Source organism: Suricata suricatta, chromosome 8 (genome assembly GCF_006229205.1).
Source record: "Suricata suricatta isolate VVHF042 chromosome 8, meerkat_22Aug2017_6uvM2_HiC, whole genome shotgun sequence".
Lineage (NCBI taxonomy): Eukaryota > Metazoa > Chordata > Mammalia > Carnivora > Herpestidae > Suricata > Suricata suricatta.
Genome location: NC_043707.1, coordinates 29,013,042 through 29,029,870, shown reverse-complemented (window position 1 = coordinate 29,029,870; position 16,829 = coordinate 29,013,042). Strand labels below are relative to the sequence as shown.

General features: G+C 49.9%; 1 protein-coding gene across 1 annotated transcript in view; it reads left to right on the top strand.

Moving 5' to 3' along the window:
* The window catches only part of HIP1 (huntingtin interacting protein 1), a 181,850-nt gene that overhangs the window by 124,715 nt on the left and 40,306 nt on the right, over positions 1-16,829 (top strand). The window contains exons 17-30 of the mRNA XM_029945726.1: positions 1,272-1,373; positions 1,610-1,753; positions 2,213-2,348; positions 4,136-4,222; positions 4,413-4,520; positions 4,603-4,736; positions 9,480-9,590; positions 10,416-10,474; positions 10,856-10,949; positions 12,189-12,289; positions 12,798-12,903; positions 13,637-13,760; positions 14,200-14,261; positions 16,009-16,117. Of these exons, the coding sequence (XP_029801586.1) occupies positions 1,272-1,373; positions 1,610-1,753; positions 2,213-2,348; positions 4,136-4,222; positions 4,413-4,520; positions 4,603-4,736; positions 9,480-9,590; positions 10,416-10,474; positions 10,856-10,949; positions 12,189-12,289; positions 12,798-12,903; positions 13,637-13,760; positions 14,200-14,261; positions 16,009-16,117 (1,477 nt within the window). The remainder of the gene's footprint in view (positions 1-1,271; positions 1,374-1,609; positions 1,754-2,212; positions 2,349-4,135; positions 4,223-4,412; positions 4,521-4,602; positions 4,737-9,479; positions 9,591-10,415; positions 10,475-10,855; positions 10,950-12,188; positions 12,290-12,797; positions 12,904-13,636; positions 13,761-14,199; positions 14,262-16,008; positions 16,118-16,829) is intronic.

The window sequence follows — 16,829 nt, the reverse complement described above, 5'->3', positions numbered from 1 at the left end:
CATGCACATGTGTACTCTCTCTCTCAAAATAAATAACTAAACTTTAAAAAGAGAGAGAGGGGCGCCTGGGTGGCTCAGTCGGTTAAGCCTCCGACTTCGGCTCAGGTCAGATCTCACGTTTGTGGGTTCGAGCCCCGCGTCAGACTCTGTGCTGATGGCTAGCTCGGAGCCTGGAGCCTGCTTCGTGTTCCGTGCCTCCTTCTCTCTCTGCCCCTCCCCCTCTCATGCTCTGTCTCTGTCTGTATCAAAAATAAATAAAACATTAAAAAAAAAGAGAGAGAGAGAGAGAGAGAGAGACATGTCAAATGGAGAAAACTGAATGCCTTACACTTAACAGTAGTGCTTTTCAGGGCACCTGGGTGGCGGTTAAGGGTCTAACTTCAGGTCAGGTCACCATCTCGCGGTCCATGGGTTCGAGCCCTGCGTCAGGCTCTGTGCTGACAGCTCAGAGGCTAGAGTCTGCTTCGGATTCTGTGTCTCCCTCTCTCTTCCCCTCCCCTACTCGCATTCTATTTCTCTATCAAAAAGAAAAAGAGTAATGCCTTTCATTTTTCTGTGACCCCGAGTAATAAGTAAAAGTTTCATAGAGCAGTGCTCAGCCTTCCTCTGTGGATGCACATGGATATATATTTTTTGTTTGGTTTATTTCCTTTTTTTTTTTTTTTAATGTTAGCTGTGAATTCTAATGGGTTGCAACCTGGTCTTCAAAAAATACCACTTAACAAAAGAAATTGTTAAAAAAGGGAATTGTTTCCAGATGGTAAGATGTAGCAACCTATCAGGTGTTGAGATGGCTAAATTAACAATCCAGTTCTGTATCAATTATACTTCAATTGAAATAATAAGAAAGAGCACTTCCTGTGTATAAGAAAAAAGATCTAGTTCTACTTTAATTACTACTGTAAGCCAAAGCATGACAGCTAGGAAATGTCCCTAAAACTCCCCCCTTTGACATTCCACTTAGCCAGAAGAAGACTTGTTGCTCTTCTTCAGGCTCTCACCTCCTCCTGCCCACTTTGGGGCGCATCCAATCTTGTCTCCAAGAGAGTACACAAGTCTCCCATTGACAGCTTGGGGATTTTTTTTTTAAGATTTTATTTTTCAGTAATCTCTACACCCAACATGGGGCTCCAACTCACAGTCCGAGATTAAGAGTTGCATGCTCTACCGACTGAGCCAGCAGACACCCCGATAGCTTGGGGATTTTTACCTGTGTTTATTCCTTGCAACCAGCACCTGCATCAGGGCGCTCCTGTATTCTTCTCTTTCAGACTCAAGAACAGACTGAAGTACTAGACAGCCTGAAGCAAGAACTTGCCACCAGCAAACAGGAACTCCAGATTGTCCAAGGTAGCCTGGAAACTTCTGCCCAGGTGAGCATCACCTCCATTCTCTGCCTTATTTTCTCCCCTCTGGCTTTGGCACTGCCATCACCCAGGAGCCAGTTCTTTCCGGCAGCTGGCCATGCTGGTCCCATCCGGGCTCTGTGTGTGATTGGGGGAATGAAGGTGGCGGCTTAGAGGTACCACCTGCTTGTCCTGTGTGGCCTGCTTGTGGGTCTGGACTCCTGGGAAGTGGACGGTTTGATTCTCCCTCTTCGACGTTGCAGTCAGAAGCCAAATGGGCGGCGCAGCTCGAGGAGCTAGAGAAGGAGCGGAGTGGCTTGGTGCGTGCCGTGGCCCGCGGGGAGGAGGAGGAGTCTGCCCTTCGGGAACAGCTGGAACACGCCCAGCGGGAGCTGTCCAGCACACAGGCAAGTAGCAGCACCCACTGGGTGACAAGGGCCCTGGGCCTCGCTGATGTATCTATGGAGGCGGAGAGCTGGGGATGGTCTGTGAAAACCGTCTGGGGCCTCTGGGCCGATCATGAAGGCATTCTGTGGGCACATCTCTGCATGCCGGCGTGCCCAGAGGGAGCAGATGGGGAGCTGCCGCATCTTCACACAAGAAGAGCTCTCACATGGTCCTCCCCCCCCACCCCCCCACCCCCGGCATGGAGAATGGGTTACAGGAGGTCCATCCCCATAGCTTCCTGTATTGCACCCCTGCCCATGCCTGTGGACTAAGGGAGAGGGTCGCTCTCTGTGGCTCGGGCCTCGTTAGCCACAACTTGAGTTAAGATGCCAGGAATCCCAGCCGCGTCAAGGGGGATGCTGCTCGAAGGCTCGTGACGGGGTCTGCGTCAGATTCTCATTTCCCTGGGCCATTTCTAGGAATCGATGTGCCAGCTCGCCAAGGGCCAACGCAAAACGCTTCTGGTGGAGACCAGGAAGGCCGCAGAGCAGGTGATACAAGAGGCCCTGAGGCAGCTGGAGGAGCCCCCTCTGATCAGCTGTGCCGGGTCTGCAGGTTCGTCCCACTCTCTGGGCTACGCGTGCGAATGCTTACGGCTGCTGCCGTCGGGTGTTGACGTTGAACCCCAGTGACGCTGAGCGTGGGCATCCTCAACCTGCTGCCTGTCAGAGTCGCCTGGCGATGCCCGGTCCTCACCAGAAGATCAGGCCAGCAGGAAGCTCTGTGACCCATGGCCTGGGTGGTAGTAACTTTGTAAAGCCCCCAGTTGTGCTAAGGACTACTCTGTGCAGTGGGTCAGGCTCACAAAACTCTCCCTGGGAGCAGAGCCCTGATAACGACTCTTAAGTACCGGGGGAGGATGGGCAGATGGGCCTGGGTCTCTCTGAACAGAAAAAAGGGGTCTGAATGAAACAATGATTGCCTTTGAGCTTCAAGCCAACATGGGGAGCGCCATGAAGTGTGGCAGAAACAGTGAGAATACCCATGCGGTTGCAGGCTGTGAACGGGGCCCGCTCTGCACGTTCCAGAGTCCTAAGGGCATGCTGATGGGGCAGCAGTTGGAGCCGGAGAAGCTCACTGGATGACAGGAGGGGCAGGGGGGCCTGGTGACTCAGTCAGCTAAGTGTCTGACTTCAGCTCAGGTCACAATCTCACGGATCGTGAGTTCGAGCCGTACGTTGGGCTCTCTGCTATCAGCACAGAGCCCGCTTTGTACCCGCTGTCCCACTCTCTCTCTTGAGGAAACATGGCAGTCCCAAATGAAGGAGCACAGAGTACCCTATTTGCCAGGAGGGATGCTGGGAAATGGGGCAGCTGTGGGCGGGTTCTGAGAAGAGACTTCAGGAGCTGGGGCTGTGATGGAAGCAGACAGACATGATCCAGTGGAGGGGAAAAAATGTGGGGGTGATAACCGTACGAACAGCCAACATTATGATCGCTCACCACGTGCCAGCTGCCGTTCTAAGCGCTTTACACACCTTGGCCCAACCAATCCTCACAATGACACCGTGAGGTGGTACTGTTACTCTGTTTTCAGATGAGGAAGCTGGCACAGACGGCCTGAGATCACAGCCAGTGGTGGTGGGGCAGGGGCCACACCTGTGCAGTGTGACCTGAGTGCCCACATATTACCTCCTGTGAGGCACGGGCTCTGTGGACCAGTGCACGGAAGCACCGAGTGGGGATGGCAATGTTGCATGCAGAGCATGAGCCTAGATTTGCCTCATAGAGCCAAGGGTCTGGGCTCAAGTGTAATGAGAGTCTAAGGGCCTTGAAAGACTTAACAGGAAGGCCTGGATTTGATTCAGTGGCAGTAATGAGCAGTGAGAGGCTGACTCTCCGCTGCTGATGTGCTTGCTCTGGTTCTTGGCTCAGGCACCAGATGAGCTCAGAAGCACAGCTTTTGAGGGGTGCCTGGTTGGCTCAGTCGGTTAAACGTCCGGCTTCAGCTCAGGTCACGATCTCCTGGTTCGTGAGTTTGAGCCCCGCATCGGGCTCTGTGCTGACAACTAACTCAGAGCCTGGAGCCTGCTTCAGAGTCTGTATCTCCCTCTCTCTCTGACCCTCCCCTGCTCACATTGTCTCTGTCTCTCAAAAATAAATTAAAAAAAAAAAACATGAAAAAGAAGCACAGCTTTTGACGCTACATTAAGAGAGTCATGTACCTGCGGAATCAGCCATCTTTTCCCCACCCTCCCCAACTCCCTCGCCTCCTTAGGGCAGCTCCTGAAGGGCTGAGGCCACTCGCTAGGGAGGCTCATCCATCGGGCTGCTTGACCTAACAGGGAGAAAGCAAGTCCGACAACAGTGGCTCTGACTCTGCCCCATCTCCTCTCTCACAGATCACCTTCTTTCCAAGGTCAAGTCTGTTTCCAGCTGCATTGAGCAACTGGAACAAAGCTGGAGCCAGTATCTGGCCTGCCCAGAAGGTAAGAAAGGCGGAGGATAGGGTCTGTTGCTAGTGATGGCTTGGCATCATTCAGATACGCTTGCATGTGGAAATAGCATCTGGTCCCTATGCTCCAGGAAAGGGGTGCGTATACCTTGTCGAGCAGGGAGAAGGTAGGGAGGTAATAGCTCGTGAACAGCACTTAGAAGCCTCCTTTCCACTCCTGGCAGAGATCAGTGAGCTTCTCCGCTCAGTAACCCTCCTGGCGCACCTGACCAGCGACACCATGGCTCATGTTAGCACCACCTGCCTTCGAGCCCCGCCGGAGCCTGCTGACTGTGAGTACCCGGGCTGGGGGGTCGCTCTTGTGAGCAGGGGGACCAGGGACCCTCAAAAGTCTTGGTTGTCTTGCGTCTTCAGCACTAACCGAGGCCTGCAAGCAGTTTGGCAAGGAAACCCTCACCTATCTGGCTTTCCTGGGGGAAGACGGAACGCTTGAGAATGACAGCACAGCCATGAAGAGCTGCCTCAGCAAGATCTCTGCCATTGGCGAGGTAGGACCGGTGTTGCCACTGGGAGAGGTGACAGCAGTTCCTGGGTGAGTGCCAGATATTGGCCAAGGATAAGTGATGTGTGAAGCCAGTTCTTTCTGCAGTTTCCACTTGACTCAGCTAGAACCTGATTTTACTGGGCACCTGGGTGGCTCAGTCAGTTAAGCATCTGACTTTGGCTCAGGTCATGATCTGACAGTTCATGGGTTCAAGCCCTGCATCAGGCTGTGTGCAAACAGCTCAGAGCCTGGAGCCTGCTTCGGATTCTGTGTTTCCCTCTCTCTCTGCTCGTTCCCTGCTTGCGATCTGTCTCTCCAAAATAAATGAACATTAAAAAAAGAAATTTTTTAAAAGTGAGAGTCGATGCTGAAAAGTCTGACTCCCAGTCATATTTCAGACTTTCCAGTTATATTTCATTCAGTTGCTGTGAATTGAGAACCTACAGTGTGTTCATCATCATACTAAGCAATATCAGAAGAATAAGCATGGTGTCTCTGTTTTCAAGGATTTATATCTGGTTGGGCAGATAACACCTAACGTGGAAATAGTAGTGTATTTAATGATTTAATAAAAATGCAGTGAGCATGCCATGCATAGTCAGAATTGCAGTAGATGTAGTTACACAGGGACAAATAAGACATCATCTCTCTGGGAAAGAAAAATAAGGAAATCATCCCATTCAATACAGTGGGACAAGAGTGCTAATCAATTCTGTTTTAAGAGTTCAGTACAAGGCAGCGTTTACTTAATTCCAAAAATGTGTTATAATAACAAGTCCAGGGAGGGAAGAGATCAGGGCCAGAGTTCAGATTTTCGTCATCCCTCCTCTAAACTCTTAAAACAGCCTTCTGATTCGTTTTTTTGCCTCTGGTCTCTTTTTCCTCTGATCTCTTCCAAAAACAAAGAGCTGCTTATGATTCCTTGTTTGGTAACAAAAGTCAAATTATGTAATGTGACATGCAAGGACCATCACAGTCTGGCCCTTATTCACCTTTCTGGGTCCCTCTCACCCTTTACCACCTTCACCTTACGGTGTTGGTGGCTGGCGCTTCAGGCTTCCTGCCTGCCTGTCTCCTTCCCCCATGAGTCCTCAAAGGCAGAGCCCATGTCTTTTTTACATTGTCTCCTTGGTCCCTACCATGATATCCGGCAGGTGGTTTACACCCAGTGAATGTTTAATTAACTGAATATGCACATAGGGAGAGCAAAGCAGTTACAAAGATCGGATGCGGAGGAAGGTTCACACTGGTGAGAAGTGGGCGACGAGGTAGGGATCCATGAGTGTCTGGATGAAGGAAGCCTGGATAACGGTGAATTGCTAACCATTCAATAGAATGACACGACCCTAGTGGTATGTTAGTGTTATTAAGTTCCTGATGGCACCCAGGCAGCATTACCACAGGCTGCCTTTTGCTGCCGGTGCTGTGCAGGACCCAGTGTCAGCATGCATGTGTAAAGCGTGTAGGACACCATGAGGTGAGGGAATAAGAATCAAGTTAATTTTGAAAGCAAAGTGAAGTGTGAGAGCAAGATCCTAGTCAGTAAGACTGACCAAATGTTGAGACGCTCTTCCCAGCACAGGATGTGGAAAAAGCTAAATACAATTTGGGGGGTAGGGAGGGGGGTGTGAATTGAATCCGAACTTGCTGAAAACTAAGGAAATTCTCAGATTCAGAAACCAAAAGGATGCAAGAACCAGTGTTTATCCATCTCTTGACCTAGAGCTTGGATTTTAATGGGCCACACTTACAGAGAAGAGTATAAAAGAAAACCTAAGCCTGAGTAGGATAAAACCTTGGAATGCAGAGACTTCCTTCCCAGAATGGAACTCCTAAAGGTCATGCCCCAAGTAAATGGGAGAAAAGCCTACTCTGCTGGAGAGATCTTGTCTCAACCTCCATCGTAGGGGGAGAAGGAAACATGGCTGCCTAGGGAATTTCTAACCACAAGCCACCTTTCCATGGTTTCAGGGTCCAAATATACTGCCTGTGTGGCCTGAAAAAAACCCAAACAGAAAATTAAATGTGGGACGCCTGGGTGGTTCATTCAGTTAAGCCTCCAACTTCAGTTCAGGTCATGATCTTACAGTTTGTGAGTTTGAGCCCCTCTTTGAGCTCGTCATTGACAGCTTGGAGCCTGGAGCCTGCTTTGGCTACTGTGCCTCCCTCTCTGCCCCTCCCCCACTCACAGAGTCTCTCAAAAATAAATTTAAAGGGGCGCCTGTGTGTGGCTCAATTGGTTAAGTGTCAACTTGGGCTCAGGTCATGATCTCACAGTTTGTGGGTTCGAGCCCCGCGTCGGGCTCTGTGCTGACAGTTCAGAGCCTGGAGCCTATTTCAGATTCTGTGTCTTCCTCTTTCTGCCCCTCCCCCACTCGTGCTCTGTCTCTGTCTCAAGAATAAAAAACTGTAAATAAATAAATAAATACACATAAAAACATTAAGAAAATTTTTAATTAAAAAAATAAAATTAAATGTAACATAGGTTTTCAGGAGCCCAAGTATCTGGCAGAAACAGATCCAAATGGTCTCTGAAAGAATATACTTTGAACCTAAATCCCAAAGGACTTTCACAAAGTCCCAAGGCACATCAGTTCACCATGAGTGTTTGACGTGTTCCAGACCTTTTTTTTTTAGTTTATTTATTTAAGAGACAGCATGAGCAGGGGAGGGGCATAGAGAGAAGTAGAGAGAGAGAATCCCAAGCAGTCTTAGCGCTGACAGCGTGAGATCATGACCTAAGTCAGTAACCAACTGAGCCACCCAGGTGACCCCAAGAACTTTTTAGAAGGCATTAAAAGCATGACAAAGGAATAAAGTATTTTCAAAAGTCACCAGATATATTTGAAAAACAACCATGGGACTTGTAGAAATGAAAAATAGAATCATTGAAAGTCAGAACTGAGTATACAGATTCAGCAGGTTAAACAAAGCTGGAGAAAGAATTAGTGGGATGGATGATAGAACTGAAGGAATTATGCAGAATATGGCACAGATTTTATAAACTAGAGTACAGAAATTATATGTAGAATGGTTAATCAGGGTTCCAGATGAAGACAATAGAAAGACTATGTCCTTTTCTCCCCCAAATAGCATTTTTAATTCTATGCGTTACAGACTTTTCTTCTACACCTTGTTTTTTCCAGCATTCTGTGTGTGAGGGTCATCTGTGCAGATAAGTTCATTTTCACTGCTCTGTAGTATTCCATCATGTGACTTTAGCTCAAGTTATATCTATTATATATATGCTTATATTTATTTATCTGTTACATAGCTAGATATCTATTGTTGATGAACATTTGGATTCTTTCTAGTTTGAGGCTGTCATGAATGTGTCATATGGTCACTTGTGTATGTATCTCCCGATGTAAGAATTTCTCTAGCACATTTGCCTAAGGATAGAATTACTACATTATGGGGGCACCTGGGTAGCACAGTCAGCTAAGCCTCTGACTCTTGGTTTTAGCTCAGGTCATGATCTCACAGTTTCATGAGTTTGAGCTCCACATCAGGCTCTGTGCTGACAGCATGGAGCCTGCTTAGGATTCTCTCTCCCCTCTCTGCCCCTCCCCCACTCACTCTGTCTCTCTCTCTCTCTCTCTCTCTCTCTCCCCCTCAAAATAAATAAATTTAAAAAAAGAAAGAATTACTACATTATAGGATAAATCTCACACATAGAATGCCAAGCAAATAAGCAAATCATAAGAAAATACATACAGTCGGATTCCTTTTATATAAAGACCGATATATGCATACTTACCATTATACTGTTTAAGGATTCATTCTTATGGAGCTTTAAAAAAAAAAGACATGATAAGCATTCTCCTGAATTCTGTGTTTATCTGAAGGTAGGGAGTAGGGATGGTGGGACATGGGATTAGGGCAGGATACAAAGGAAATTTCAGAGGTGTTGATAATGTTTCTCAGACCAGGTGATAGATACATGGGTCATTATTCTTATTCCTTTTTTTTTAATGTTTATTTATTTATTATGAGAGAGACAGAGTGGGAGGGGAGGGGCAGAGAGAGAGGTAGACACAGAACCTGAAGCAGGGCTCAAACCCACGAACCGCAGGATCATGACCTGAGCCAAAGTGGGATGCTTAACCAACTGAGCCACCCAGGCACCCCATTTCTTATTCTTTAAACCATTCATACCTGTTTTATACTCTTGGAGGTATAACACATAACATTTTCAGGATTCACAGACTTTCCCATCAGACTCAAATTCAAATCCCTGCTCTGCCATTCATTAACAGTGTGACTGTGGTCAAGACATTTGACCTCTCTGAGCCTTGGCGTCCCATCCGTAGAACAGGAATAGTAACTGCCTCATGTGATTGCTGTGGACGCAGAGTTAAATAAGAGGCAGAGTGTCTGGTTGGAAGCCATCTCCCACAACTGAAGGGGTTCTTGATATACCTCCCAAGCCAAATACAATCAACACTGTGCAACTGTGGGGCCAGAGTCCAAGCAGCCGCAACTGAATGGCCTTGTGAGATTAGGTAGGGTGGCTTTCTAGAAGGAGGGGGATTTTCAGTGAAGGGGGGGTATGGAGCATGAGGTTTCATGGTAGCGAATCCTAGACAAGGCCTGGGCAGGATGCCCCTCTATGGGTTCTAGAAGTGTATTGCGTGGTGGGACCTTCCTCTCCTCCCTTCTGCTCCCGTGTGAGGACTACAGTCTGCCGGGGAGGAGTAGAGAGGGAGTCAAAGGGTCATTTCAGCCTCTGTGCCCCTGTTCACAGGAGCTCCTGCCCAGAGGCCTGGACATCAAACAGGAGGAGCTGGGGGACCTGGTGGACAAGGAGATGGCTGCCACTTCAGCTGCCATTGAAACCGCTACGGCCAGAATAGAGGTATGGAAGCATCTGCCACATTTCCCAGAGCGAGGTTCTTGCAGCGCCCGTTGGGTGCCATTGCCCATTGGACGTATCTCAACTGTTCATTGAGGCCACAGACGATCGCTTCTCGGCCTTTTGGCTAAGATCAAGTGAGGCCACAGACGGCCCCTGTAAAACCAACCCAAGCCCAAACTCCCCAGGACCCCCAAGGGATAGAAAACGAGAAAGTCTTCACATCCTTTGGTGTGAGGCCATCCTGCGTTACAGTCCCAGATGGACCACTTGTTCATCGTGGGACTTGTGATAGATTATTCCATTAACCTCTCTCGGATTCCGTTTCTAGATCATGGCAATCATACTAGTTCTTGCCTCAGAGGGGCGCTGTAACAGTTAAATGAGATGATGCACATTTATCTTCATGCCCGGCATGAATCAGCAGTAACGAGTGTCTCAGGGAAAAGCTGAGTGGGCACCGTCGCAAAGGTCGCACATTGCTCCTTTGGTGGGAGGCTCAGGCTGCCCACCTTGGTTTGAGCCCCTGCCCCTAGCAGCTCCCCCCACTGGCAGGGTGTGATTATCTCTCAGAGTTCTGTGCATGTGAGCCTGGGTGCTGGGAAGCCAAGACGGACCCTCATGGTCAGTAGGGCCAGCCCGCCCGAGCTGCTTCTCACTGACTAGATCAGAGGTCTAGGCTCTTTTCCCAACTCATCAGAACGTGGATGGGCGTTTCTGGATTTGGGTTTCTCAGCCACCAGGGGATGTTGGACACAAGGTGGTGCAGGATGCCAGTGAGTTCCTGGTGCCCAGGATGCATTGACATATGCTGCTTGTTTTTAACAGGAGATGCTCAGCAAATCCCGAGCTGGGGACACAGGAGTCAAATTGGAGGTGAACGAAAGGTCAGTCCGCACAGCATGGTGGCGCCTCGGTGATCAGGACCAGTCCCTCCCGTGCTGGCTTGTATTAATTAGGATAGAACATTAGCAGCCACAGGCAGCAGCTGAGTCTGTGTAATTGTTGAGAGTGGTACACTTGATAATATTGCTGTTGCATTTTAGGGGAAAAGAAACCCTGAGAATGATCATATAAACTGTCCACGGTCAGCTCTCCTCACTCGCATGCCCTTCCTCCAAGGCTTCGCTGCACACGCACCTCCCCCTCCCCCTCCTATTCCCATCCCAAGTTTGCCTGTGTTTACGCACGAAGGAGAAAACCGTCTGCTTCGTTGCTCTTGGTCTCTGTTCTGTGTCTCTGCCCTGACCTTTTCTTTCTTTTCCTAGGATCCTGGGCTCCTGCACGAGCCTAATGCAAGCTATCCAGGTCTTGATTGTGGCCTCTAAGGACCTCCAGAGAGAGATAGTAGAGAGCGGCCGGGTAAGCGTGGCTGCAGGCCCCTGGATGGGGGGCCAGACATCATTCACAGACTCCCGGTTCACTGAGAGGCTCCGTCCACTCCATGCGTTCATCCACATTTCAGTCTAATCCCCAGCTGCTGCCATCTTGTCCCATGTGTCCATCTCAGGGCGTGGTCACCTCTCCCCTGGTGCCACAGGTGGCACAGGTGCTACAGGAAGAAGCTGGGGCGCTGCCAAGCGGTCAGCCCCAGCCTCCAGCAGCAGGCTCATTAACCCAGGCGCCATCCCCACATCCTGCTCTGGAAACCCCGTGCGCCTTGCAAATCTGGGCCCTTGAAGGCGAAAGGGAGGGCTTTTGAAAACTGGGCAAATCAGAAGAGCCAGCCTGGCACTGACCTTTCCTGGTGGGTGTGGCCGTGTCCGTTTCTGACGGCGGAATCCACTCCTCGAGGACAGACTCTGCCCAAGCCTCTGGTCGACGGCATCACTTGCTTTCTCAGTCCCCTGCTGGCATTCCTATTGTCGTGTTTCCTTCTCACACCCTGCATGCAGGGCAGCTCAGGAGTCAGAGGTCCAGGGAGGGATTCCTGAGCCCAGAAACTACCCTTTATTTTTTTAAATGTTTATTTATTTTGAGAGGGGAGTGGCAGGGGCAGAGAGAGAATCCCAGGCAGGCTCCACACCATCAGCACAGAGCCCAGTGCTGGACTCGATCCCACGAACCTGAGCTGAAACCAAGAGTTAGGTGCCTTACTGACTGCACCACCCAGGCATCCCCTGAAAACTGTCCTTTAAAGACTGAAGCCATATCTGCTTTGATGGAGGTGCTTTTTACCAGTCCGGGAGGGCATGGTTTCTCCCCCACCCAAAATAGAGAGGGGAGGGGCGCCTGGGTAGCTCAGTTGGTTAAGTGTACAACTTTGGCTCAGGTCATGATCTCACGGTTCATGGGTTCGAGCCCCACGTCGGGCTCTGTGCTGTAAAGATGTTGTTTTCTAATAGAAGTGCTATGGGCTTTAGAATCCAAAAAGCCTGGGATTTACTTCCATATTTCCTGCATGAACTTGAAAAGTATTGTTGTCTTTCTCAATCTTAGTTTTGTCATCTGTAAAATGGGATGATAATGCTTACCTCTTGTGGTTACTATGAGGTCTTCATATAGGGTGTTTCTATATAGATAAAGATATATAGATATAAGCAACCCGCACACAGTAGGCAGTCAATAAAAGATAGCCATCATTATTTTTCACTTCCTTAGGGAACAGCATCGCCTAAAGAGTTTTATGCTAAGAATTCCCGATGGACAGAAGGACTCATTTCAGCGTCCAAAGCTGTGGGCTGGGGAGCCACTGTCATGGTGTAAGTGTCTGTCACTCCCAAGGCCCCTCACCCCCACCCCCATTCCACTGACCCATCACAAAGAATAGTGAGCAAAAGTACCCCTTAGAAATGAACTTTTGATAGGGAAGTCAACAGGACTAAAACTTTTTTTTTAATGTTTATTTTTGAGAGAGAGAGAGAAAGGCAGAGTGTGGGAGGGGGAGGAGCAGAGAGTGAGGGAGACATAGAATCCAAAGCAAGCTCCAGGCTCTGAGCTGTCAGCACAGAGCCTGATGTGGGGCTTGAACTCATGAGTTGTTGAGATCAGGACTTGAGCCGAAGTCAGACGCTCAACCGACTGAGCCCCCCAGGCGCCCCGACAGGACTAGAATTTTAAAAGGAAACCTAGATCTCCTTGGCAGCACAGGGGTGGGGCGGGAAGGCTGTGCTCTCTGGAAAAGCCAGGGTAATAGGCGAGGGCTAAAGGTGGGATCATAAGGAATTGCAGCCGTCAGTGACATGTCTCTTGTCCCTTCCTGACTACCAGGGACGCAGCCGATCTGGTGGTACAAGGCAGAGGGAAATTTGAGGAACTAATGGTGTGTTCCCATGAAATTGCTGCTAGCACAGCCCAGCTCGTGGCTGCATCTAAGGTAGGGGCCACGCACGACTCCCCCGGGCCCTGGACGGGCAGGGAGGTTAGCGGTACTCGGACCTGGAGCCTGCCCCACAGACAGAAGATTTATCCAGGGTCCACGTGGTTGGGTCCCACGTTAAAATTCTGCCTCTCAAGGGTCCCAAACTACTTTCCTCTGAGAGCCTTTCATCTGTCAGCAAGGAGCCCCTCTGCCCAGCTTGCCAGGTGGGCTCCTCTTGGCTTTCATCACTTTTGTTACTAGTGGCCTTTGAGGGTCCCAGCCATGCCGACCCCTGATTAACAGTCGCGGCGTTCAGGGAGCATGCAAATGAGGGATATGTCAGCGCCGAGCTGGTAACCGGGCTTGGCTCCGAGGTTCCTCCACCGATGTCTGCCTGTCCTTAAATGTCTCCGCATTTGAACCATTGCCCCTGCTCATCGTGATACAAAGCCTGTTACCAGCGTCTGTCTGTGAGGTTTATAGTGCCCCAGGGAGCGGTCTTAGTGTCCTTATTTACCATCACCCCAAGTTAGTTTCCACACTGGAACAGTTTATCAGAATAACTGGGAAAGCTGGAGACTGAGGCCACCAAATATGCCGGGGAGCTGACTCCAGAGGCAGCGATTTTTAAGAAGTGGATTGGTGACCACAGCGGGTACCATGTTTGTCAAGAACTATCGGACCGACTGTTGGACTCCGTCCTCGCCCCCGTATGTTGTACAAACCCCAATGCACTTGGTCCTGGCAGGTGAAAGCTGATAAGGACAGCCCGAACCTGGCCCAGCTGCAGCAGGCTTCTCGGGGAGTGAACCAGGCCACCGCCACTGTGGTGGCCTCCACTATTTCCGGCAAATCCCAGATCCAGGAGACAGGTAGTCTTCCAGAAGCAATGCTTTTCTTACAGTTTTCAGCTGTTCTTTATGTTCTCTTTCATGATCCCACTGCCCCACGATTCTGTTCCCAAACTCTGTATTGTCCATTGTTCTACATGCATACTGACATTCCCGCAAGGGGGGACACCACATACGCATGCTATTTGTGTCACCATGGCAACAGGCCTTAAGGTAGATTTTCCATTGAGTGATATCTCTGGATTTAGTCACGATTCTCCAGGCCAGCCTGTCCTGCAGGGGGGTTTCTGAGCCTCCTGTCTTTTCACGGCACTTCTGCTCTGTCCATCCATCAGCAACTTTCAAGCGTGTGGTAGAAACTAGCAAACCAAGATTTCAGCAGAGCGCTGGCATCAGCCGCCTCTCAGGCGAGAGTCAGCCATGGGCATTATCTGACAAGACCTTCCCTCCATCCTTGCAGACAATATGGACTTCTCGAGCATGACACTGACCCAGATCAAACGCCAGGAGATGGATTCCCAGGTACGGTCCCCGCTTCTGAATACACTGGTCTGTTGCTGGTGACCTCAACCCCAGATCTTATCCCTATGGAGAGAAGCCAGAAGGGGTGAGTCTTGGGGAGGAAACAAACACAGACGGACAGTAGCCCAGGACTGAATGCAAATGATGCCGGAAGGGCCAGTGGAGGCGAAGACAGATGACGGGTTAAGATCAGAATCTTAGCTCTTGCTCACTAACGCCCCTCTCAGCGTTACCATCGGGGGCTTCCTAGCCGACATCAGCTAGCATTTAATGTCTTATGAGCAACAGTTTTTTAATTGAAGTGTAGTTGACATAATGGTACATTCATTTCAGGCATGCATGTCGTGATTCCACAATTCCATGTGTGTCCCCATCTGTCACCATGCAACATCATGACAATATTATTTTTATGACAGTATTATTGACCATATTCCCTATGCCTATGACTATTATCTCATAACTGGAAGCCTGTTGCATTCATCCCTCTACCCACTTCCCCTCTGGCAGCCACTAGTTCTCTGTCTGTTGCTGCTTTTTTTGTTTTTTGGTATTTTTTTTAAACTTCTGCTGTGAATTATTGTGTATGACCTTTGGTTTAAAAAAGAAATATTGATTTGCCGAGAACCCATCAGAAGGCAATGCCATTACCCCCGATTGGTCAGTAAAGTTATGGCATCCAAAGGAATAGGAATCCGTGAGATCCTGAAAAAACCCTGACATCCTTGTTCTAGAATTATGGGTCCCAGTCTTGGGGTAAAGTCCAGGTTGAGACTACTAAAGGCTCTGTATGTGTCTCTTAGCATCTCTTAGAAGAAGTCCCATGGCCAAATGCTGGAAGAACTGAGGTCAGGCTTGAGTCCCCACTCTTGCTATGCTGTCTTGCTTACTGGTCTCATCCAGCCCCTCTTAACTGCGGATCCTGACCCCAGCCCAGGCCCTGGGTGACATGGTCACAGCCTGTTTCTCCACCCTTCTCCCAGGGCTCTCTCCCTCTATCGAGTGTCAGCCACACAGGGCTCCTTCCTGCCTGAGTAGCCTTTGCTGGGCACCTTAGCCCTTAGCACATGACCCCATGTCATTTTCATTACGGGTCTGATCTGTTCTCGTTCATGAGATTGTGTCTTCCCCCTCCCCGCAAGGTAAGCAAGGACCTTGTTTGTGCACCACAGGTACTCAGCTCAGCAAACATTTCTTTAATTAATACATAAATTAATAAAATAACCAGAATTAATGAGGAGTAAGGATAGCCAGGAACCAGCCTTTTCCTTGGGAAGATTGTGCTTTTTCCTGTATAATGATAACCCTCAGTTGGACTGGCCCCTCAGAGATACCAGAGCCATCCTAGCTGGGTCTTGCCTGGATTTCCAGGAAAGTGGAATTGAAGCAGAAGGGTGATTGGATTGGAACATGCCTCACGGATGGGCTCGATGTTGGAGTTGCTTTCAGATAGAGATTTTGCAGGAGCATGATATGAGCCCTGCTCCCATCAGGCATTGGGGCTGTGAGGCATCACCTCCAGTAGAGCCCCGAGAGAGGACCTAGAAGAACCACCGTGGTGGGGACCGGCAGATGGGAGAGGATGGGGAAATCAGCAGACCCGAGGCTGAAACTGAGAACCGGGTACGCTCTGGAAACAGGGTGAATCACCCGAAGGAAGAAGAGACCAAGGACACGGAGGAGGAGGATTGGGTCAAAGCGAGACCACTGTCCGGTCGCCGCTCAAAAGCACATTCCGCTCTTCCCACAGGTCCGGGTGCTGGAGCTGGAGAATGAACTGCAGAAGGAGCGTCAAAAACTGGGAGAGCTTCGGAAAAAGCACTACGAACTCGCCGGTGTCGCCGAGGGCTGGGAGGAAGGTGGGCCTCTCTGAGGGCCGGCGAGGGCGCAGGGAGGGCAGTGTGCATGTAAGGAGGGCCTTCCCTTCTGACGTAACCAAATGAGGTGCCCTTCAGGCCACCGACTGCCCCCTCACCACTCACAGCGCCTGTTTTCTCTGTAGTTAGATAACCTCCAAGCCCAGAACTGCCATAAATTGTGGCGAATTGAGAATGTTGGGGGGTTGGGGGGTCCACCTCTCAAGACCTTAACGCTGACTGGTGGGCTCATCACCCACTCACTGCCATTTCCTTCCAGGCCCAGGTAGCCTGGTTTCCGGACCAGCAGCTTCCTGTATGGCTCTTGCAGAGTTGATTAGTGATTGAACATTTGGTGGCAGCAGGCCATCACAGGTCTCTCGCCGACTAGGGTCAGCAGTGGGCGGCAATGACTACACCACAGAAAGAGTCAGGGGCCAGAAATGGAGTGGAGTAGGGGTACTGTTGGTCCCACCAGCCCAGAGAGGCCTTATCGCCTAGAATGTGCTACTTTCCCACGTGCCTGACGCGGCCAACTTGATCACAACCAGGACTGCCAACTCTTGTCTTGACCATGGGAGCCAACCATGGATGTGTACCACTCATTGTTGGGCACTTAACTCAGGGACTAGACAGCTATGAGCATGAGGTGTTTTAGAACCACTGTTGGTGGCCATTCCTGTTGGGGACGTGGACTTGCGCACACGCAAAGTGC